The sequence below is a fragment of the Chiloscyllium plagiosum genome, unplaced genomic scaffold (assembly GCF_037043375.1).
Source record: "Chiloscyllium plagiosum isolate Xiang-an unplaced genomic scaffold, Cpla_swu_hap1 HiC_scaffold_3, whole genome shotgun sequence".
In the NCBI taxonomy this organism is placed as follows: Eukaryota; Metazoa; Chordata; class Chondrichthyes; order Orectolobiformes; family Hemiscylliidae; genus Chiloscyllium; species Chiloscyllium plagiosum.
The window spans coordinates 99116857-99135648 of NW_028270141.1; the positions used below are offsets into that span (position 1 = coordinate 99116857).

The window sequence follows — 18792 nt, forward strand, 5'->3', positions numbered from 1 at the left end:
ATGTGCCAGTTGTCAACCTGGTGAAGCTACTGAACAGGACTACTTGCATGCCAAAAGACTCAGCAACTTTTTTTAGCCACCTTTTCATCGGTCTGCATTTAAGAAAAAAGCCCACCAATTCCCACTTGCCTGCATATTCCAAGAATATTGTAGCATGGCAGTGAACCATTTGGTCTGTTTGGTTTGTTATGCAGCTTAATTTCTTATTAATTTTCTTTCCAAAAATGATGGGAGCTTTCCATACCATCAGGAGTGTGTCAGCATTGGGTGGGGAAGCACTGGGCTAGTCACTAGTTATATTTAACATATCTCTGACTGAAAACATGCTTGACCATGTGCCATAAAATCCAGTCCCATGTTCCAAACCACTAATAGACCATCAATGACTTTGCTCATGTTGACCTACCTTGTTTTAAAATGAGTGAGTATTATGTGATGTCATCAACAGTCACTGAGAACTTTATTCGGGACTTTGTGTGACCTGCCGTCATTGTGTCATTAGACGATTGGCACATGTTCTTCTGGAGTCAAGGTGTGTGATCAGATTAATCCCTGAGAAAGTTTTAATTAGAAGTTAATTGTAGCTTTGTTAATGGACCAAAAACATTGAGAGTGTAAACTTGCTCCGTGTTTACATTGCATTTATAGTGCCGAAATGAGGTGTGATTTCGGTTCTTTGCAAGATAGTCCAGTAGGAGTAATTTCCAACATGATGTCTTTAAGATACCTTCTCTTAGTTTCCCCACTGTTTCAGAGTCTTTACATGGCTTATGGCTTACATGTGTTACAGTAAGCAGTGAGTTCATTGCATTTGACATGCTGAAGTGTAACTTTAGCTGAGATTTACAAGGCACAACAGCTGCCAGGCTCTGCTGATGATTTCCTGACATAATCAATCTAGAGTTTACAATACAAACTTATAAAGCAGAGAAACACTTTTACAAAAAAAGAAATTGGCATTCTGCCTACACGTGCATGAATTTGTTTTCCTCAGGGTCAGAGTTCCTGAAGTCATTTGGACCTTTTGCTCTCAGTCACAGTTTCTCAAAAACTGATCTAGCATTGCCTCTGGGCAAACTCTTGTTACACCATTGATGTTGTTATTATGGCGAATGAGCACGATGGATGTAGCAGAGGAAACCAAAGTAGCATTTACTTCACGAAGAACAAAGTATGTCATCACAACCATTTGAGCAGGTAAAACGCGGTTTAGCTAGTGCTTCCCACTATAAATGTTGATGAAATATAGATATTAATATGCGATGCCAGCACAACTAATGCAGAACATTAAAGTGTGTGAAGAATGTCAACTTTTAACACTACTGCTCCGAATCTCCCACTTTCAAATGAAGGCCCATACCCTTGAACCAGTATCAATTCTAACATGCATTTATCCTGCAGCCCCCTTATCCCTTCCAAGCATTATTGCTGTGTTTTCTTTCCTTTGTTCTTTCAAGGGTAAGTGTGCATTATTGACATGGCCAGCATTTATTGCATAGTCCTAATTGCCTTTGAGCAAAATAGCTTGTTAAGTCAATTAAGAGTTAACTATATTGCCATGCTTTCAGAGCCAAATGTAGACCATTGCGAGGTAAAGAAAGTAGATATCCTCTCTAAAAGACATTAAAGACTGTTTTTTTTTCCCATTTACTGATGATAGCAATGATGGTCACCATTAATTAACTTGACTGCCTTTTATATTCCAGATAATTGCATTGTTCAATACAGTTGTCGTGAGATTCCAACCCACATTCCCCAGAGTTTCATGCTGTGGTTCTGGATTTCTAATCCAGTGACATTTTCACTGTACCACTAATGAAAATGTTAGCAATGTTAGCAATAACATTAATTATCATTATTAACAAAATGATGTATATTAAACTTCATCACAAACCAACATAATCAAAGGCCATTCTCACCTTGGTTATACTTTCTTCCATACTCTTCCATTGGACAGAAGATATAAAAGTTTCACTGCACATACAAACAGATTCAAGAACAGTTTCTCCCCCTCTGTAAAAATACTTTTGAACACACCTCTCAAATGATAACATTGATCTCTCTCGCTCTGCACTTTCTCTGAGCTGTAAGGAGACGTTGATGTTTTTCCCTGAAACAGGAAGCTGAGGGGTGACCTTATAGAGGCTTATAAAATTGTGAGGGGCATAGGTAAGGTGAATAGCCAAGACCTTTTCCCAAGGTGGGAGAATCCAAAACTGGAGGGCATAGGTTTAAGGTGAGAGGGGAAAGATTTAAAAGGGACCTGAGGGGCAACTTTATTGCACAGATGGTGATGAGTATATGGAAATAGCTGGCAGAGGTGGGTACAATTACAATATTTAACAGACGTTTGTACATGTAGATGGATAGGTAACATTTAGAGAAACATGTATCTAATGCAGGCAAATGAGACTGCTTCTGTTTTGAAAACCTGGTCAGCCCTGCATGAGTTGAGCTGAAGGGTTTGATTCTGTGCCGCATGACAGTATAAATCAGCTAACACTTTGGATTGATGACATTACAGAACTGAAGAAAACATTTCCTTAGTTTTATTATTTTGTATTTTATCACAATGCATTCCAAACTGCAAACAATCAACCTGTTCTAAATTAACACAGTTTTGCACGAGGTGCTACATAGCTTTCTTTTAAATTTTGATGTTTCTTCCTGGTGTCTGAAGATTGAGGTTTCCTTTTGTCCATATGAAAAATTCAGGTCACCAACCAAGCCTCATTATGAGAATCCCAACAAGCGGCAGACAGGGGTAGAATCCTTTCGGACACATTGATGTGTAACATTAGCCATGCAGGATGTTGCCATCAATCATAGGATTTAACTAGAATTGTGAGAGGAAGTTCAGGAGAAGTCTGCTTCCCCTGTCAAGTTTCAGATGTCTCAGCTTTTTGACCATAATGCTCTGGATCTTCCACCTCAGGCATCAAGCTCCCACGCAGGAATGGACGTCTGTGACTTCTAATTCAGTGATTCCCATAATCATTGACATCCGCCATGACTTCCTGATTGTAGGGAAGAGCAAAACCAGTCAGCTCGTAATGTGTTTTTCCATCTGAGAAGCACTGTGACTAGGAAACTGTAACAGGAAGTCTCAAATTTCTAAACTGCTGTTCCAGATCTTTCTCCTTTAAACAAAACCACAAAATATGGACACTTTGGCAGTGGATTTATAAAACTTCAGTAATGCTAATGATGTTTCTATGAATTTGTGTATCTGGATTCTGTCCATATTCTTATATTTAAATATTGTTTATTTTGCAGGTTATCATAAACCTTCTCGTCCAGTGAACTTGTCTTTGAAGTCACACAATTTTAAGACCGTACTAACATGGACTTATGTAAATAAGACATCTGAAGCAACAAACTTTACTGTCCAGTTCAGGGATTACCAGTGTGTATTTATTTTAATATTTAACGTGTTATAATTATTTCAAATAGTTTGAAATTTGTCAATCTGAACAGGACTTTCTTTACTTCTCCTTTACATGTAGGACTGCTCGATGGCAGCTGTTCCCACCCTGTTCAAACATTGCTTTATATCACTGCGACGTCACTGAAGCCTTTAGTGTGAACCTTAGTACATCAAATTCCTATTATGCCAAAGTCCAAGCAATCACAAAATTTGAGGAGTCACAATTTGTCCTCACGGAAAGATTCAGTTTTCAACAGAATGGTAAGTGCATCTTATGTTTCAACAGAACTTCAGAAGGCTCAGCTATACCGATCAATGTAAAGAACATGGATTGTATTTCTAGGAAATGTAATAAGAAAACAGAACTTTGGAATAAATGGTCAAATATACAGAAAGGTAGGGGCATGAAATTAGTGGAGTTGCTCTTGCAGGGAACCTGCACAGACACAATGGACTGAATCATCTCTTTCTGCGCTGTAACCATTTATTTCATTTTCTTCTGCAATAGCATACATCAAAAGATCCTCCAGTCTATACTGCTTATGCCATAGGATTGTAATATCTTGTGCATCAAAATATATTCTGTCCTGACTCACTCCCAAACCTAACTACCTGCTCCAACCCTCTGTATTCCCAGGCAGTATCAATTTTATGACAAATTATGATGAGGTTTCCATTAAAAAATCGGTGGAGGTCTAGTTAATGCAAAGAAGTAATTGCACAATTACATCATTGGTACCACAACATTAGCTTCCACTGGGGCAGTCTTCATTATGTGAAACCCAACCACAGAAGTGCAGTGGCAGCAGCTGACTGGCTACTGTGCGAGATCCTATGATGCAGTGGTGGTGTTCCTACCTCTGGGTTCAAGTTTCACAGTAGGACTTAGCCGTGGCACTATTATTAGACTGTAAATCTTTCCAATACACCATGTTAGCTGATAAGAGTGGGAACATTTCCTGGTCAGCCAGAATTATGAGGTAGCTTCAACTCAATAGCTTCCCCATGTTAAAAGACTCTGTGTACATGTTCTTGCCATGAGCAAGTGTCATCTTTTTATCTGAGGGGCTTCACAACTAGCTCAACTAAAATAAATAAATATAAGAGATTTTCTTTTGGCTGAACTTCTTGAGAATCAGGTAAGTGAAAGAAAATGCTGCAATAATTCCTTAGGCCTTCCTAGCTTGAATTAGCCCTGATCACATCTTTATGTGACATTTTTTTAAAAAATTGTATCATGGAATGTGAACATCACTGGTGTAAGCAGAGAAAGTGCTCATCGTAATATTCTGTCTGTGTGACATGTTTGCATCCACTGATTTAACTGAAACAATAATCCCACTTTTGTAAAAATGTCAATGCCACTCAATTATTGTGAATAATAGCTATCCTTTATGAATAATGTCTTTAGCAGAATTCTAAATGCTAGTTAATTACTTATAATGTTTCTATGTTTTGAACAGCCACAATAGGTGCGCCCACAGTAGACATTTCAGTTCATGGGCACAAAGTAGTTTTGAGTTGTATATACCCTTTTGTTACGAAACTCACTACAGCAACTGGCCGGAAAGTAGACCATGACTTACGGTGTGATATTTGTGTTTGGCAAGAAGGACACAATGAATTGGTATGTACAACTAAAAAAGGAAATGTCATTAACAGAATGTTGATGTGCACAGTTTACGTGAGCATAACCTCAATGACCATGTCAGACAATTGGCCTTTGGTCAGTTATGTTCCTTATTTTGTTGCTAAGTTCTTTTGGTCATGAACTTAAATTTGCCTCCTGTTGCTAACAGAATAATGTAATAATGGGAATATTTTCCCTATTTCTAGAAATTTTTCAGAATTTGGAAAAACCACTTTGTGTTTTCTTTATGAATTATGTCACAGGAAGTGTGCAGAAAATATTCATTAAAGCCACAGCTTGGGTGAAACTATGAGAATATATGCATGAGTGAGGCACGAGTAAGGGGCAGAAGATGTGATAAAAATATTTTTCACCCAGCGAGTGGTGGGAATCGGGAATTCCTTGCCTAACATTTATGACATTTAAGGAATATTTAGATTTGCACTTATAATGTCAAGGCATACGTGGCTATGGGCCAAGAGCTGGAGAATGGAATTAGAATAGTCAGATGCTTGTTTTTGATTGGCACAAATGCGATTATCTGAAGGACCTTTTTCTGTGCTATAAATCTCTATGATTCTCTGTTTTTTTCCAGTCTCTCCGGGTAAAATGATGCCATTCATCCATATTGCCATCTTACTGAATCTCTTCTCTGTCATTTTCCTGATTTGAGTATAAGTTATAAAGTAACTCGCCTAAAACTCAGCCCAGGATTCTAACTGTAACTTAACAACACGTTTGAGTAGCTCATGTTCCATTAGGGTCTATTGTTTCTCCAAGCCCCACCCTGGTGTCTCAATATCATTACATATTGTGTGATCAGAAAGATCATCCAAATATATATGGGAAGAGAAAATTTATTGTTTTTTAACAATATCTGTTCCCAAACCATTCCTCTTCCTGGCCACTGTCTGAAGCTGCATTATATTATCTACAACCTTACTGAATGACCCTGTGCTAACCTTTTGAACCATCATGAAGAACCTGAACTTCCATTTAATTGACTGTCTCTGACCCTGCTTCAATCTTTGCTGCTGAAATCTCATCTATGTTTTTCCTACCTCTACACTTGACCAATGCAATACTTCTCTGATCAACCTGCTATCTTGCATACAGCCCTGCCATAATCTAAGTCCTGTTCTTGTTCAATGCATCATATAATTTCAGCACCAGAACTGTACTTTACCTCACATATTTTCTCCAGCTCTGTTTATTTAATAATCTTACCCATTGTAATCCATTCACCCTCTAATCTGCTTTTTGTAATTTCCTGATTTTCTTTGCTGTCTTTCCTATTCTTTGTCCCTTTTTCTATTCTTTCTTTCCTCTAATCCACATCAAGTTATTATCCTTGCATTGACATAATTGGTTGGAACTTTTTTCAATAAAGCTCATTTAACACATGGAGGTGCATCGCTGAAATCTCTCTCTACCAAAAATTTAACTCCCTGATTGCACACTTTATCCATGAGACTAATTATATGGCACTAGATGTACTGATGAGTTTACTTTGTTAATTTGTCTCATAACTGCGAAAAAAAACACCTCTTTTGCCAGGTTTCTGTTTTATTTCTTCAAGTGCCCACGGTTCCAGCATGAAATAAATAAAGATAGTATGTGTCTATTCCATCCATTAAATCTTAAGGATATTTCAAGTTCCTTCACTTAATGACTTGTATTGAAATTCAATCATTGCATAACAAATGCTAGAGTGAGACTTGATCCCACAACCTCGAATTAAAGCAAGAATGAGTAAAGTTAAAAAAAACATTTGTTGTTGTCCTCCCATGTCCAAGATATTGGACAGCTTCTATTTTACACTGAAACTGGAAAAAACCACAACGTTTCTTTGGTGACAGCTATGAAAAGACAAATTAATTTCAGACATATTATAAATTATACAGATATTAAAGTAAATTGTCATAATCTTCCTATTTTATTGTAGAAAAATTGTGCAACTCGAAAATCAAAATTTAAGCTTAATATAACACAACCAAAATTTACTCCGTGTGTGTCTGCTCGAGTGAATTCAATGCAATGGGAAATGAAAACAGAATGGTCAACGCAAAAGTGTTTCCAAGTCCAATTCTTAAGTTTGCATGGTAAGTGTGTTGAAATGTAGAACATAGTGAGAATTATATCTCAGGTTGCATTGTAAATTACTGCCATTCAAATGTCAATGGAAATGGCCAAATACATCAAATAAAGCCCATGGCTAAATTTTTCCTCCTCTGTGAAAGTGGGCTTGAAGACAGAGAAGGATCCTTCTACGAAAATAGGGGAGAGCAATATCAGGCTGGCTTCTGCCATGGGCAGACAGTGACCTGGATGGGCCGTCGGCATCATGGAGACATGTGACCAAGTAAGTTGATCATGAATCCAGATTTTAAGAGTGCACTGACATTTAGTTTTCAGTAGAACAACACAACTCTGTAGAGAGAACCTCAATGTTAGAGGAGTGGGATGTCATCCAAACCAGCAGTTCTGTCTCCGAGAGATAGGAAGGCTTGCTCCTGTTGTCCAAACATTGCACCGGTTGGTTGTCTATACCTCAGCTTTGAGGAGCCTCAAGACTATGCACCTGATGATTGTAGCTCTAAGTATATGTATGTACAGGCACTTCCAGGTTGAAAGTCTCTTGTGAAAAGTTACCTGCCTCAGCACCTTGTACATGTCTTAATAGCAAAGTGAGCATGGAAGTGACCAGTTAAGAGACTGCCTCTGAGAAAGGTGTGCCTTTGACATGCAGTTGTTAAATACAGGTTCAGGTTTTTCATTTAATCCTGAGGTCAGGATCCAAGGCCCATGCGGAAATCAGTCCTATATCTGTGTTAACCTACAGATCCCATGATAACTAATATTTGCCACACCCCTAACTATTATCTAAAATCTCATTATAAATGACCACATTAATTTCTCTTAATAAAGCTCTTAGTGAGCTTGTTGAATCTTTGCATCTCAGATGCACTCCCTTTACTTGGATTATAATCTGAACATACAACTGGTGACATACTGTATTCACAGTTTACAAGTCGATGGACATCCATTTTGTTGGCACCAAAAAGCATGAAGGATTTAAACCGCCTGATCCACCTTTTCAGCCATGAAGTGCCATCCTTGATTTAGCAGTTAGCCTCTGAGCAGTGCTGGCATAGTGGTAATTACTGGACTAGTAATCCAGAACACCCCCGTTAACCTTCTGAGAGTATGAGTTCAGTCCCACCAACTCCCAACTGTGAAAATTTGAATTTAATATAAATCCTTAATTAAAGTGTTAGTGGTCTCAATGTAACCACTGCTGCTTGCCATAAAATCTCTACTGGTTCATTAACGTTCTTCAGGAAGCAAACCTGCCATCCTCGCCTGGCCTGGCCTGCATGTGGTTGACTTTTAACTTCTGGGCAATGAGGACAGTAAGTGCTGGTCTAGCTGAGTGAATAAAATAATAAATTGTTTGCTCAGAGCTTTTGTTCAAGTGGCATGATGCAGGTTGGGTTAAAAGGAAGTTGCATGTTTTTGTTTTATGGTGGTGTTTTGGGGGTTTTGTATTAATTCATGGGACGTGGGCATCACCATCTGGATCAGCATTCATTGTCAATCCCTGATTGCCTTGAGAAGGTAATGGCCTTCTTGAACTGCTGCAGTCCATTTGGTTTAGGTGTCCCCACACTGCTATCGCAGGTGGGGTTCCAGGAGTTTGATCCATTGAAATTGAAGGAACAGTGATATATTTCTGGTCAGGATGGTGAGTAACTTGGAGAGGAACTTGCAGGTTGTGGTATTCCAAATTATTTGCTGTCCTTATCCTTCTAAATGGTAATGGTCACCAGTGTGGAAGGTGTTCCCTGAAGAGATTTTCCACAGTGCAACTTGTAGATAGTACTCAATGTCAATGGTGGAGGGATTGGATGCTTGTAAATGTAGTGCCAATCAAGTGGGTTGCTTTGTCCTGCATGGTGTCAAGCTTCTTGAGTTTTGTTGAAGCTGTACTTATCCAGGCAGGTGGGGAGTATTCCATCACACCAGTGACTGCCTTGTAGATGGTGGACAGACTTTGGGGAGTCAGGAATTGAGTTGTTTGCCACAGTATTCCTAGCCTCTGATCTGCTTTTGTAACCACATTACTTATAGTCCAGTTCAGCTTCTAGTCAATGGTCACCCTCTGTAGTTGATAGTGTGGGATTCAGTATTGGGAATGCCATTGAATATCAAGAGACAATGGTTAGATTCTCTCATGTTGGAAATGATAATTGTCTGGGACTTGTGTGACACAAATGTTACTTGTCATTTGTCAGCCCTGGACTGGATATTGTCCAGATCTTGCTGCATTTGGACATAGACTGATTCAATATTTGAAGAGTCCTTATTGGTGCTGAGCATTGTGAAGTCACCAGTGAACATCCCCACTTCTGATCTCAAGATGGAGGGAAGGTCATTGATGAATCAATGAAGGTGGTTTGATTAAGGACATTAGCCTAAGGAAATCCTGTAGATAAACAAAATCAGAAATGGCTGTAGAATATCAGCAGATCTGGCAGCATCTATGGAGAGAAAGCAGAGTTAATGCTTTGAGTCCAGTGGCCTTCCTCAGAAGCCTTTCTGTGAGTTGTTGTGGGTTCCCTCACCATTTGCTGCAGATTCAGTCTAAGATTTATTTCCTTTAGGACCTGACCAGCTCAATCTGTAGTTCTGTTGCCGAGCCATTCTTGGTGGTGAACATTGAAATCCCCCACCCAGAGTACCCTTGCATCCACAGTACTTCCTTGAAGTGTTGTTCAAGGTGGAATTCTGATTCATCAGCCGAGGGAGGAGGGAATGTTATAATCAGCAGGAGGTTTCTTTGTCAACTTGATGCTATAAGACTGGGCTCAATGTTGAAATCTCCCAGAGTGTCTCTTTCTCAATCATATTCCACTGATCTACACCCCTGCTGGTTTTCCTGCTGATAGGATAGGACATACCCAGGGTTTGTGATAATGATGTCTGGGACATATTCTGCAAGGTATGTTTCTGTGAGCATTGACTGAGATTGCTTGACTAGTTGCTTGACTAGTCTGTGAGACACTCATGCAATTTTAGCATAAGCCCTAAATACTAGCAAAGAGGACTTCTTAGGATTGACAAAGCTGTGTTTGCTGTTTCTGTTTCTGGTGCCTTAGTTAATACCTGGTGGTCTTGCTGATTTCATACCTTCTTCCTTTTCTACCAACTATTATGACTGAGTGATTTGTTAGGCCATTTCAGAGGGAAGGTAAGAGTCAACCGTGTTGCAAGACCAGGTAAGGACAGCAGTTTCCTTCACTAAAGGACATTTAAGTGATGTTTAAGACACCACCCAAAGGATCATGCTCCACCGATCACATAGAGCAAACTACACATAGTATGGTGTTGATGAACTGAGATTTGAAATTGGTCCACCCGGAAAATAAATGAAGGATAAAGCTGGATTTAAATTACAACTCATAACATTTACTAACTCACCAAATAACTGCCACAGTAAAAGAATTCAGTGTTTGTAAAAGTAAAACCGGTCTGAGAATGGAAGAAGGAATTTGACCTGAAGCAGATGTTTAAAAGTAAAACCAGAAGAGAGTCCAGTCACTGGCTAGATCTTCATAAGTCTGTATCAGAATGGGTCCTGAAAAGTCATCAGAATGGTTACATCATCATCAGGAATGTGTACACTCTTATCTGGACCAAATCAAACAATGCAGCATTTTAGACTAACTGCTAACTTGGGTAACACTTTATGGAGTAAAATAGCCTATTGTTGAAGCGGAAAACCAAGATTATTCTGGGAACATTAAATACCTCTGTTTTCCTGTAATTCATCGTCAAGAGTTGGCAAAAACATGAGGACCCATTATATCACATCAACCATAATCCTATTAGATTAGATTACTTGCAGTGTGAAAACAAGCCCTTCAGTCCAACAAGTCCACACCGACCCTCTGAAGAGCAACCCAACCCACTACATTTACCCCTTCACCTAACACTATGGGCAAATCTGCATGGCCAATTCACCTAACCTGCATATTTTTGAACTGTGGGAGGAAACCAGAGGAAACCCACGCAGACACAGGGAGAATGTGCAAACTCCACACAGACAGTTGCCTGAGGTGGGAATTGAACATGGGTCTCTGGCGCTGTGAGGCAGCAGTGCTAACCACTGTGCCACCGTGCCACCCACTCCTATTAGACAGACTGCTGAGTGGAAATGTTTGAAACAATTCTAATGAGAAAAAAGTACATGAAAAAACCGTTTCATATGCATAACCTGTGTAACCAAAAGAATAAAAATGAAGCTTTTGGTAATTTTCAAACGTGAGCATTCCAAGTTCCTTGTGAGATTTGTTGTGCTGTTCGATGGATAAGGATGAAGCAAAGTTCTAGATCAGTAAGGTGTGGAATAAACATCCCTTAGGTTATATAAAAATGCTGCATATTCCTGTGGGACACATTCGAATCACCTGTAACTGATGAGACCAAGATGCACCTGTGAAGAAATTGTAGTTATTTCAGGGGATTTAAAATGCATAGTTCAACCTTTGGATATGTGCCTGAACAAACCACTTTGAGAATCATGGTCACAGCAATTGGAATGGGTGGTTGGTTGAATGAGGAACAAACTTTAGCAAAGAGTATAAATTTGAGTTCAGCTGTGTTTGATGAGGCTTCATTATCAAATTTCAAGATCAAAAATCATCAGATCATTCAAGAATGTTAAATACTCCAATTCAGTAAATGGAGAGAGAGATGGTTTGTCCAGGAAGGGTGATTCTGAAACCAAAAATGCCACAGTTGATCTAGAACAGGATCCTTGTAAAGCCACTATTCCCAAAGCGATTCAGAATGAATTTGCTGCGTGATGCCAAAGGCAACAAATTTGATCATTTTGAAATAGTTTTGTTGTGGTTTCAAATATTTTGTACAGCTATTTCATTCAATAAGCCATGCCATGGTCATTTAATATGATTGACTCATATTATTTTTCTCACATTTCAAAATAGAAGCCATGTACACTGGTAGTTCATGTTTTATATTTGGTGTATGAGTCATAAGTTATGTTATGTTTTTGGGAGTAGTATTGGAGCCTTCAAAGGTTGACTTACACACTATGATCTACAGTACATCATATGGAGTATCAAGTATATTTTGTTGGACAAATGAATAAGAGAAAATGCAATGAAAAACCTTGAGAAATTAGTAGAACAAATTGTGCTGTTAATCAAATTGATATCCCTCTATTCTTCTCACCTCCAATCCTTGAACTCAATGAATACAACGTCTCAATGTCACACAATGCATATTATTTAATTATCCTGCTAATTTTATTCAGCTTCCATTGACATTGAGACATTTTACTCTTAGTGATGGCAGTTAGCATTATTTCATTACAGTTCATATTCAATGACAATACACTATCAGAGAAACAAAAAGAATAATAGAGTATTATGTTAATTGACATTAAAATATAGAACCAAAAGCCCTCGGTGCTAGGGCAGCAAGATAAACAATTTTCAGACAGAAGAAGTACACTGTGGGGTTTGTGAGAATTGCATGTATTCTTTGTGTCTAATGATGTTAAGGGCCTCAGAAGCGACAGGATTGGATTTGAAATTTAGTAAAAAAATGTTCCTCAAAGAGACTCCAAGGATTGCTGCACTGTCATTCAGTTTGTTGATTTTCTGGAACCATTTCTCCTATCTGAAATGATTATCTTAATGATATGTAAAGGTACATTATCTACTAATGCCAAAGTACAAATTGGCTTTCTAGTGCACTTCATTTATGTATAATAATTAGGTGTGTTTTAATTATACCCCTTTATTGTGTTTTCATATTTTATTTTAACTTAGTAATTCATATAGAGAAATTACTTTGACTTTGGGACTAGGAATAGGGTCAGGGGTTCATTTATGAATTTCTTGGTCATCATTTTAAGAGAAGTTATGTTATGTTCTGCTCTGTGGTATCGGTTTAAATAATATCATCATTCCAAAGAAAGTTACAGTATTTTGCATCACATTTTATACAGCATAATTGTATAATTCTACTCTTACCTTCAGGACAAAGTTGTAATGCTTTATTTTGGTTTCTTCTTTTGCCTTGCAGAAAAAATTCTATTTGGACATGTAGCTGCGATTGCATTTTTCGTAGGGCTTATAACTGTCAGCATCATCTGGATATTTGTAAAGAAGGAATTAGTCTTACCAAAATCTTTGGTAAGTCATCCCCTACTATACAAGTAAGGAATGCTCTCATCCAGGTCATTTATAAAAATGACAAACAACAGTGGACCCAAAACAGATCCTTGCAGTACCCCACTATAACTGAACTCCAGGATGAATATTTCCATCAACCACCACCCTCTGTCTTCTTTCAGCTACCAATATCTGATCCAAACTGTTAAATCACCTTCAATCCCATGCCACCGTGATTTGTGCAATAGCCTACCATGGGGAACCTTATTAAACACCTAACGGAAATCCATATGCACCACATCAAACACTTTACCCTTATCCACCTGTTTGGTCACCTTCTCAAAGAATTCAATAAGGTTTATGAGGCACAACCTAGACTTCACAAATCTGTGTTGAGTATCCCTAACCAACTTATTCCTCTCTCAATGATTATAATTCCTGTCTCTAATAACCCTTTCCAACACTTTACCCACAACCGAAGTAAGGCTCACAGATCTACAATTTCCAGGGTTGTCCCTACTCACCATCTTAAACAAGGGAACAACATTTGCTATCCTCCAGTCTTCTGGCACTATTCCTATAGACAATGACAACATAAAGATCAAAGCCAAAGGCTTGGCAATCTCCTCCCTGGTTTTGCAGAGAATCCTAGGATAAATCCCATCCAGCCCAGGGGACTTATCTATCTTTACACTTTCCAGAATTGCTAACACCTCCTCCTTATGCACCTCAATCCCATCTGGTCTAGTAGTCTGTATCTTAATGTTCTCTCAACCACATTGTCCTTTTCTAGTGTGAATACTGACGAAAAGTATTCATTTAGCAATTCCCCATCTCCTCTGATTCCACGCACAACTTCCCATGCTATGCTTGATGGGCCCCAATCTTACTCTAGTCATTCTTTTATTCCTGATATACCTATAGAAAGCTTTAGGGTTTTCCTTGATCCTATCTGCGAATGGCTTCTCATGTCCCATCCTGGCTCTTCTCAGCTCTCCCTTCAGGTCTTTCCTGGCCAACTTGTAACTCTCCAATACCCTTACTGAGGCACCACATCTCATCATAACATACCTTCTTCTTCTTTTTGACAAGAGATTCAACTTCTTTAGTAAAGCACAGTTCCCGTGCTCGACAACTTCCTCCCTGCCTGACTGGTACATACATATCAAGGACCTGCAATAGCTGGTCCTTGAATAAGCTGCACATTTCAATTGTGCCCATCCCCTGCAGTTTCCTTCCCCATTCTATTCATCCTAATCTTGCCTTTCCCCCAGCTATAATTCTTGTCCTGCGCTATATATCTATCCCTTTCCAACACTAAAGTAAACATAACTGAATTGTGGTCATTATCATCAAAGTGCTCACCTACCTCCAAATCTAACACCTGGCCGGGTTCATTACCCAATACCAAATCTAATGTGGCCTCACCCCTTGTTGGTCTGTTTACATACAGCGTAAGGAAACCCTCCTGTACACATTGGACAAAAACTGACCCAAATGAAGTACTTGATCTAAAGTTCCTGATGAAGGGCTTATGCCTGAAACGTTGATTCTCCTGCGCCTCGGATGCTGCCTGACCTGCTGTATTTTTCCAGCACCACACTCTCGACTCTGATCTCCAGCATCTGCAATCCTCATTTTCTTCCATCTAAAGTACTTAAACTATAGTATTCCCAGTCAATATTTGGAAAGTTAAAGTCCCCCATAACGACTATCCTGTCACTTTCGCTCCTATCAAGGATCATCTTTGCTGTACATCTCTGGAACGATTTGGAGGCCTATAGAAAACTCTCCTTTCCTGTTTCTAATCTCAGTCCATACTACCTCAGTAGGCGAGTTCTCAAACATACTTTTTGCAACTGTAGTATTGTCCTTGGCTAACAGTGCCACACCATCCCCTCTTTTACCATTTTGTCTGTTCTTACTGAAACATCTAAATCCCGAACCCGTGATAAGCATTCCTGCCCCTGTTCTACTCATGTCTCTGAAATGGCCACAACTTCAAAGTCCCAGGTGCCAACCCATGCTGCAAGTTTACCCACCTTATTCCGAATGCTCCTGGCATTGAAGTAGACACACTTCAAACCAGCTTCTTGCTTGCCGGTGCCTTCTTGCAATCTTGAAATCTTAGTTCTGACGTCACTACTCTCAATCTCCCGTATACTTGAGCTACAACTTTGGTTCCCATCCCCCTGCTAAATTAGTTTAAACCTACCCAAAGAGCAGGAGCAAATTTCCCCCCCAAGGATATTGCTACCCCTCTGATTCAGGTGAAGACCATCCTGTTTGTAGAGGCCTCACCTACCCCAGACAGAGACCCAATTATCCAGGAATCCAAAGCCCACCCTTCTGTACCATTGCTGTAGCCATGTGTTCAACTCGTCTCTCTCTCTATTCCTTGCCTCACTAGCATGTGACTCAGGCAACAACTCAGAGATAACAACTCTGTTCTACCACTAAGCACCCTAGCTCTCTGAATTTCTGCCTTAAATCCCCATCCCCTTTCCTACCAATGCCGTTGGTGCCTATGTGGACTACGACTTGGGCTGTTTCACATCCCACTCAAGGATCCCGAAAACACAATCAGAGACATCACGAACCATGGCACCTAGGAGGCAACACACCAACTGTGAGTCTCTTTCATTCTCATGGATCCTCCTGTCTGTTCCCCAAACTATGAAGTCCCCAATGACGAATGCTCGGCTCCTCTTCCCCCTTCCCTTCTGAGCAACAGGAACAGACTCTATGTCAGAGACCTGTACCCCACGGCTTACTCCTGGTAAGTTATCCCACCAACAGTCTCCAAAATGGTATACTTGTTGTTGACAGAAATGCCAACAGGGGATCCCTGCACTGCCTGCTGGTTCCCTTTTTGTTCCCAGTCAGTAACCGATCTACCTTCTTCTTTTACCTGACGTGTGACTACCTCCCTGTAACTCCTCTCAATAACCCCCTCCACCTCCCGAATGATCCGAAGTTCATCCAGCTACAGCTACAGTTCCCTAACTTGGTTTTCGAGGAGCTGGAGTTGAGTGACATGCCACAGATGCAGTCGGCAAGGACACTAGAGGTGTCTCCCACATTCTGCAAGAGGAACATTCAACTTCCCTAACCTCCATTCCCACTCTCCTAAATTCCCAACGGGACTACTGAAAAACTAAACAAAATTATACTGATGAGAAAGAGGTGAGGGGTGCAAGTGGGACAGATGGAAAGGATGCTCAGAGCAAAAGGCAAAGGAAGCGCTGATGGCATCCATTCGACTGAGCTGAGAACACAATATCTGACATTTCAAATAATCCCGGGCTGAAACCCCACATAGGGAGATTCCTGCCCTGGGTGATTTACTAACTTCTGCCTCCTCAAAATTCCCTGTGTAATGTAATTGAAACATATGTCAGCAGTCACTAAGCAACTTGATTGTGTATATCATTGGTGTTAACAATTATTTGATTAATAGATTTTAATAGATTAGCACATAGGCATTGAGTTTATCTGTGCTCTAGTTTTGAACTAAAATTTCAATTTCTATTTTCTAGATGCTTATTGTTAAGGCCATCAAGCCATATGCTGATATGAAGATTGAGGAGGATGCAGTATCTGTTGTGATTAAATGTGAGGATGTGTGTCCAGTTGAAAGTAATGATTTTTATGACGAAGTGGCAAAGCCCATTTCAAATCCAGATGTCACTGAACCACTTACTGTTGATCTGAAATACGCTGGGAAGGGCTGGCCATATGATCAACCTCAAACTCTGTTAAATATTACTTAATTCTTCAATTCCTAAGAGTGCACATGTTGTCATATAGCGCCATGTCCCAAACATCTGGTAGATGTTATGCATCATTATTGTGTAATTAATGACTAAGGGAATTTCATAAAAGACTTCATATTTCAGGATTGTACAACATGAAGTTTAATATTGGTTTAACTTACATTGTGGTAGCAAAACTTCTCCCAGTGTTTGGGATTTATATATTCACTGTCTGGTATGTTTACTGTATATATGGATTTTGGCTTCGAATAAAGTTGCAAAAGAAATAAAAATCAATCATTTATATAATGGCTTTCATATCCTCAAATTTTAAGAGAAACGGATTAAATTTCAAGTGTGTTCACAATAGACAAATGCCAACTTGCATACGTTACGTCATAAGTAGTATATCTGTCCTGGTGATATTGAATGAAAAATGAATACAGAACAGGAAATGGAGAGATCTCCCAGACAAATCTCCCAGACACTCTAAAAAACAATCGTGGGCGATGATTTCCATTTTTGTTTTTCAATAATAACAAAGCTCACTGAATACCTGATGCAATTTTTGGAGTTGGGCTTCACTGGAATAACACTATTGGGATCTGCTATGATTTGATTTGCATTAAACAGTAAAAGGAAGGTGGCATACCTGAGCTCTCTTCCATGGAAACAAGGTGGAACCACATCATTAAAGAGATGAGCATATAGTTCCATTGGGAGGAAGATGTAGAGGTGCTATTAACAGTCTGTAAGGCCATTTCTTTGACTACTTATAACAATCATTTCAACTGGGCACAGCACATGCACCATTCAGCAGACCCTCAAATTACATTGGCATTCTAAGCGAAAGACCTCAACTTTAATGTTTTGATGAGACTGTTTTGGGGAGGACTACTGACTGACTATCCCACATTCTGAATCAGGTAGTCCCACACACAAGTGAACAGCAGATCATTTTAAATACATTCCTCATTCTGATAACAATTAGTAACAGAGTGGACAAAAGTCATACTCGATAACATACTTGTTTAACAAATCTTCTGGGAACAAAACTGCTCTCATAATGCAGCAATGTCTCAAAGTACTGTGGATGCTGGAAATCTGAAATTAAATCAGAAAATGCTGGAGAAATTCAGCAGATTTGCCATGTGGAAAAGAGAAATAGAGTTTGTGTTTTGAGTCCAAAGACTCATCATCAATCCCCAATTTGGAAGAAGAATCTTGAATTGTTACCTGTATCTCTCTCCATAGATGTTGCCAGACCAACTGAGTTTCTCCAGCTTTTCCTGTTTTTATTATTAAGGTTCCAGGGTAGTCTTGAAATGTCAGCCCACACTGTAAACTGAGTTCCTGAAGTAGGGCATAATCTGATTTCCTTTTGAATCAAAGGCAAGATTGCAACAATTGAACTAAGGGAATGTGAGTCCTGGAATCTTTCCCATATCTAGCTTATATCTGATTCCATTGCTATTGTTTTCCCTGGCACAAGTCACTTCCAGCGAAGTGTTACCAGTCACTGTAATTTGAGAGGATTTCACTATCCATCAGACATGGCTGATGAGAAACCTGCCCCATTCTTACCACCTGCCAGAGGCATACTGAGCGAATTTATCTCAGCCAGGCTCAGTGGCCAACACATCTTGAGGTGAGACTTAAACCTGAGCTTCTGCCTTAGAGAAAAACATGCTATCGACTGCAATAGAAGATCTTCCTCAGAGTGACGTCAAATGGGAAGAAACTCTTCAGCACCAAAAACTCCACCTATGCAAAATG

General features: G+C 39.5%; 1 protein-coding gene across 2 annotated transcripts in view; it reads left to right on the forward strand.

Annotated features, from left to right (window-relative positions):
• LOC122547290 (interferon gamma receptor 1) overlaps positions 1 to 17313 on the forward strand; it is a 90738-nt gene extending 73425 nt beyond the window's left edge. For both annotated transcript variants that reach the window (XM_087981795.1, XM_087981788.1), the window contains exons 2-7: positions 3277 to 3406; positions 3507 to 3688; positions 4891 to 5054; positions 7003 to 7159; positions 13173 to 13282; positions 16801 to 17313. In XM_087981795.1, the coding sequence (XP_087837921.1) occupies positions 3277 to 3406; positions 3507 to 3688; positions 4891 to 5054; positions 7003 to 7159; positions 13173 to 13282; positions 16801 to 17034 (977 nt within the window). In that variant the 3' untranslated portion in view covers positions 17035 to 17313. The remainder of the gene's footprint in view (positions 1 to 3276; positions 3407 to 3506; positions 3689 to 4890; positions 5055 to 7002; positions 7160 to 13172; positions 13283 to 16800) is intronic.
• The last annotated feature ends 1479 nt before the right edge of the window (positions 17314 to 18792 follow it).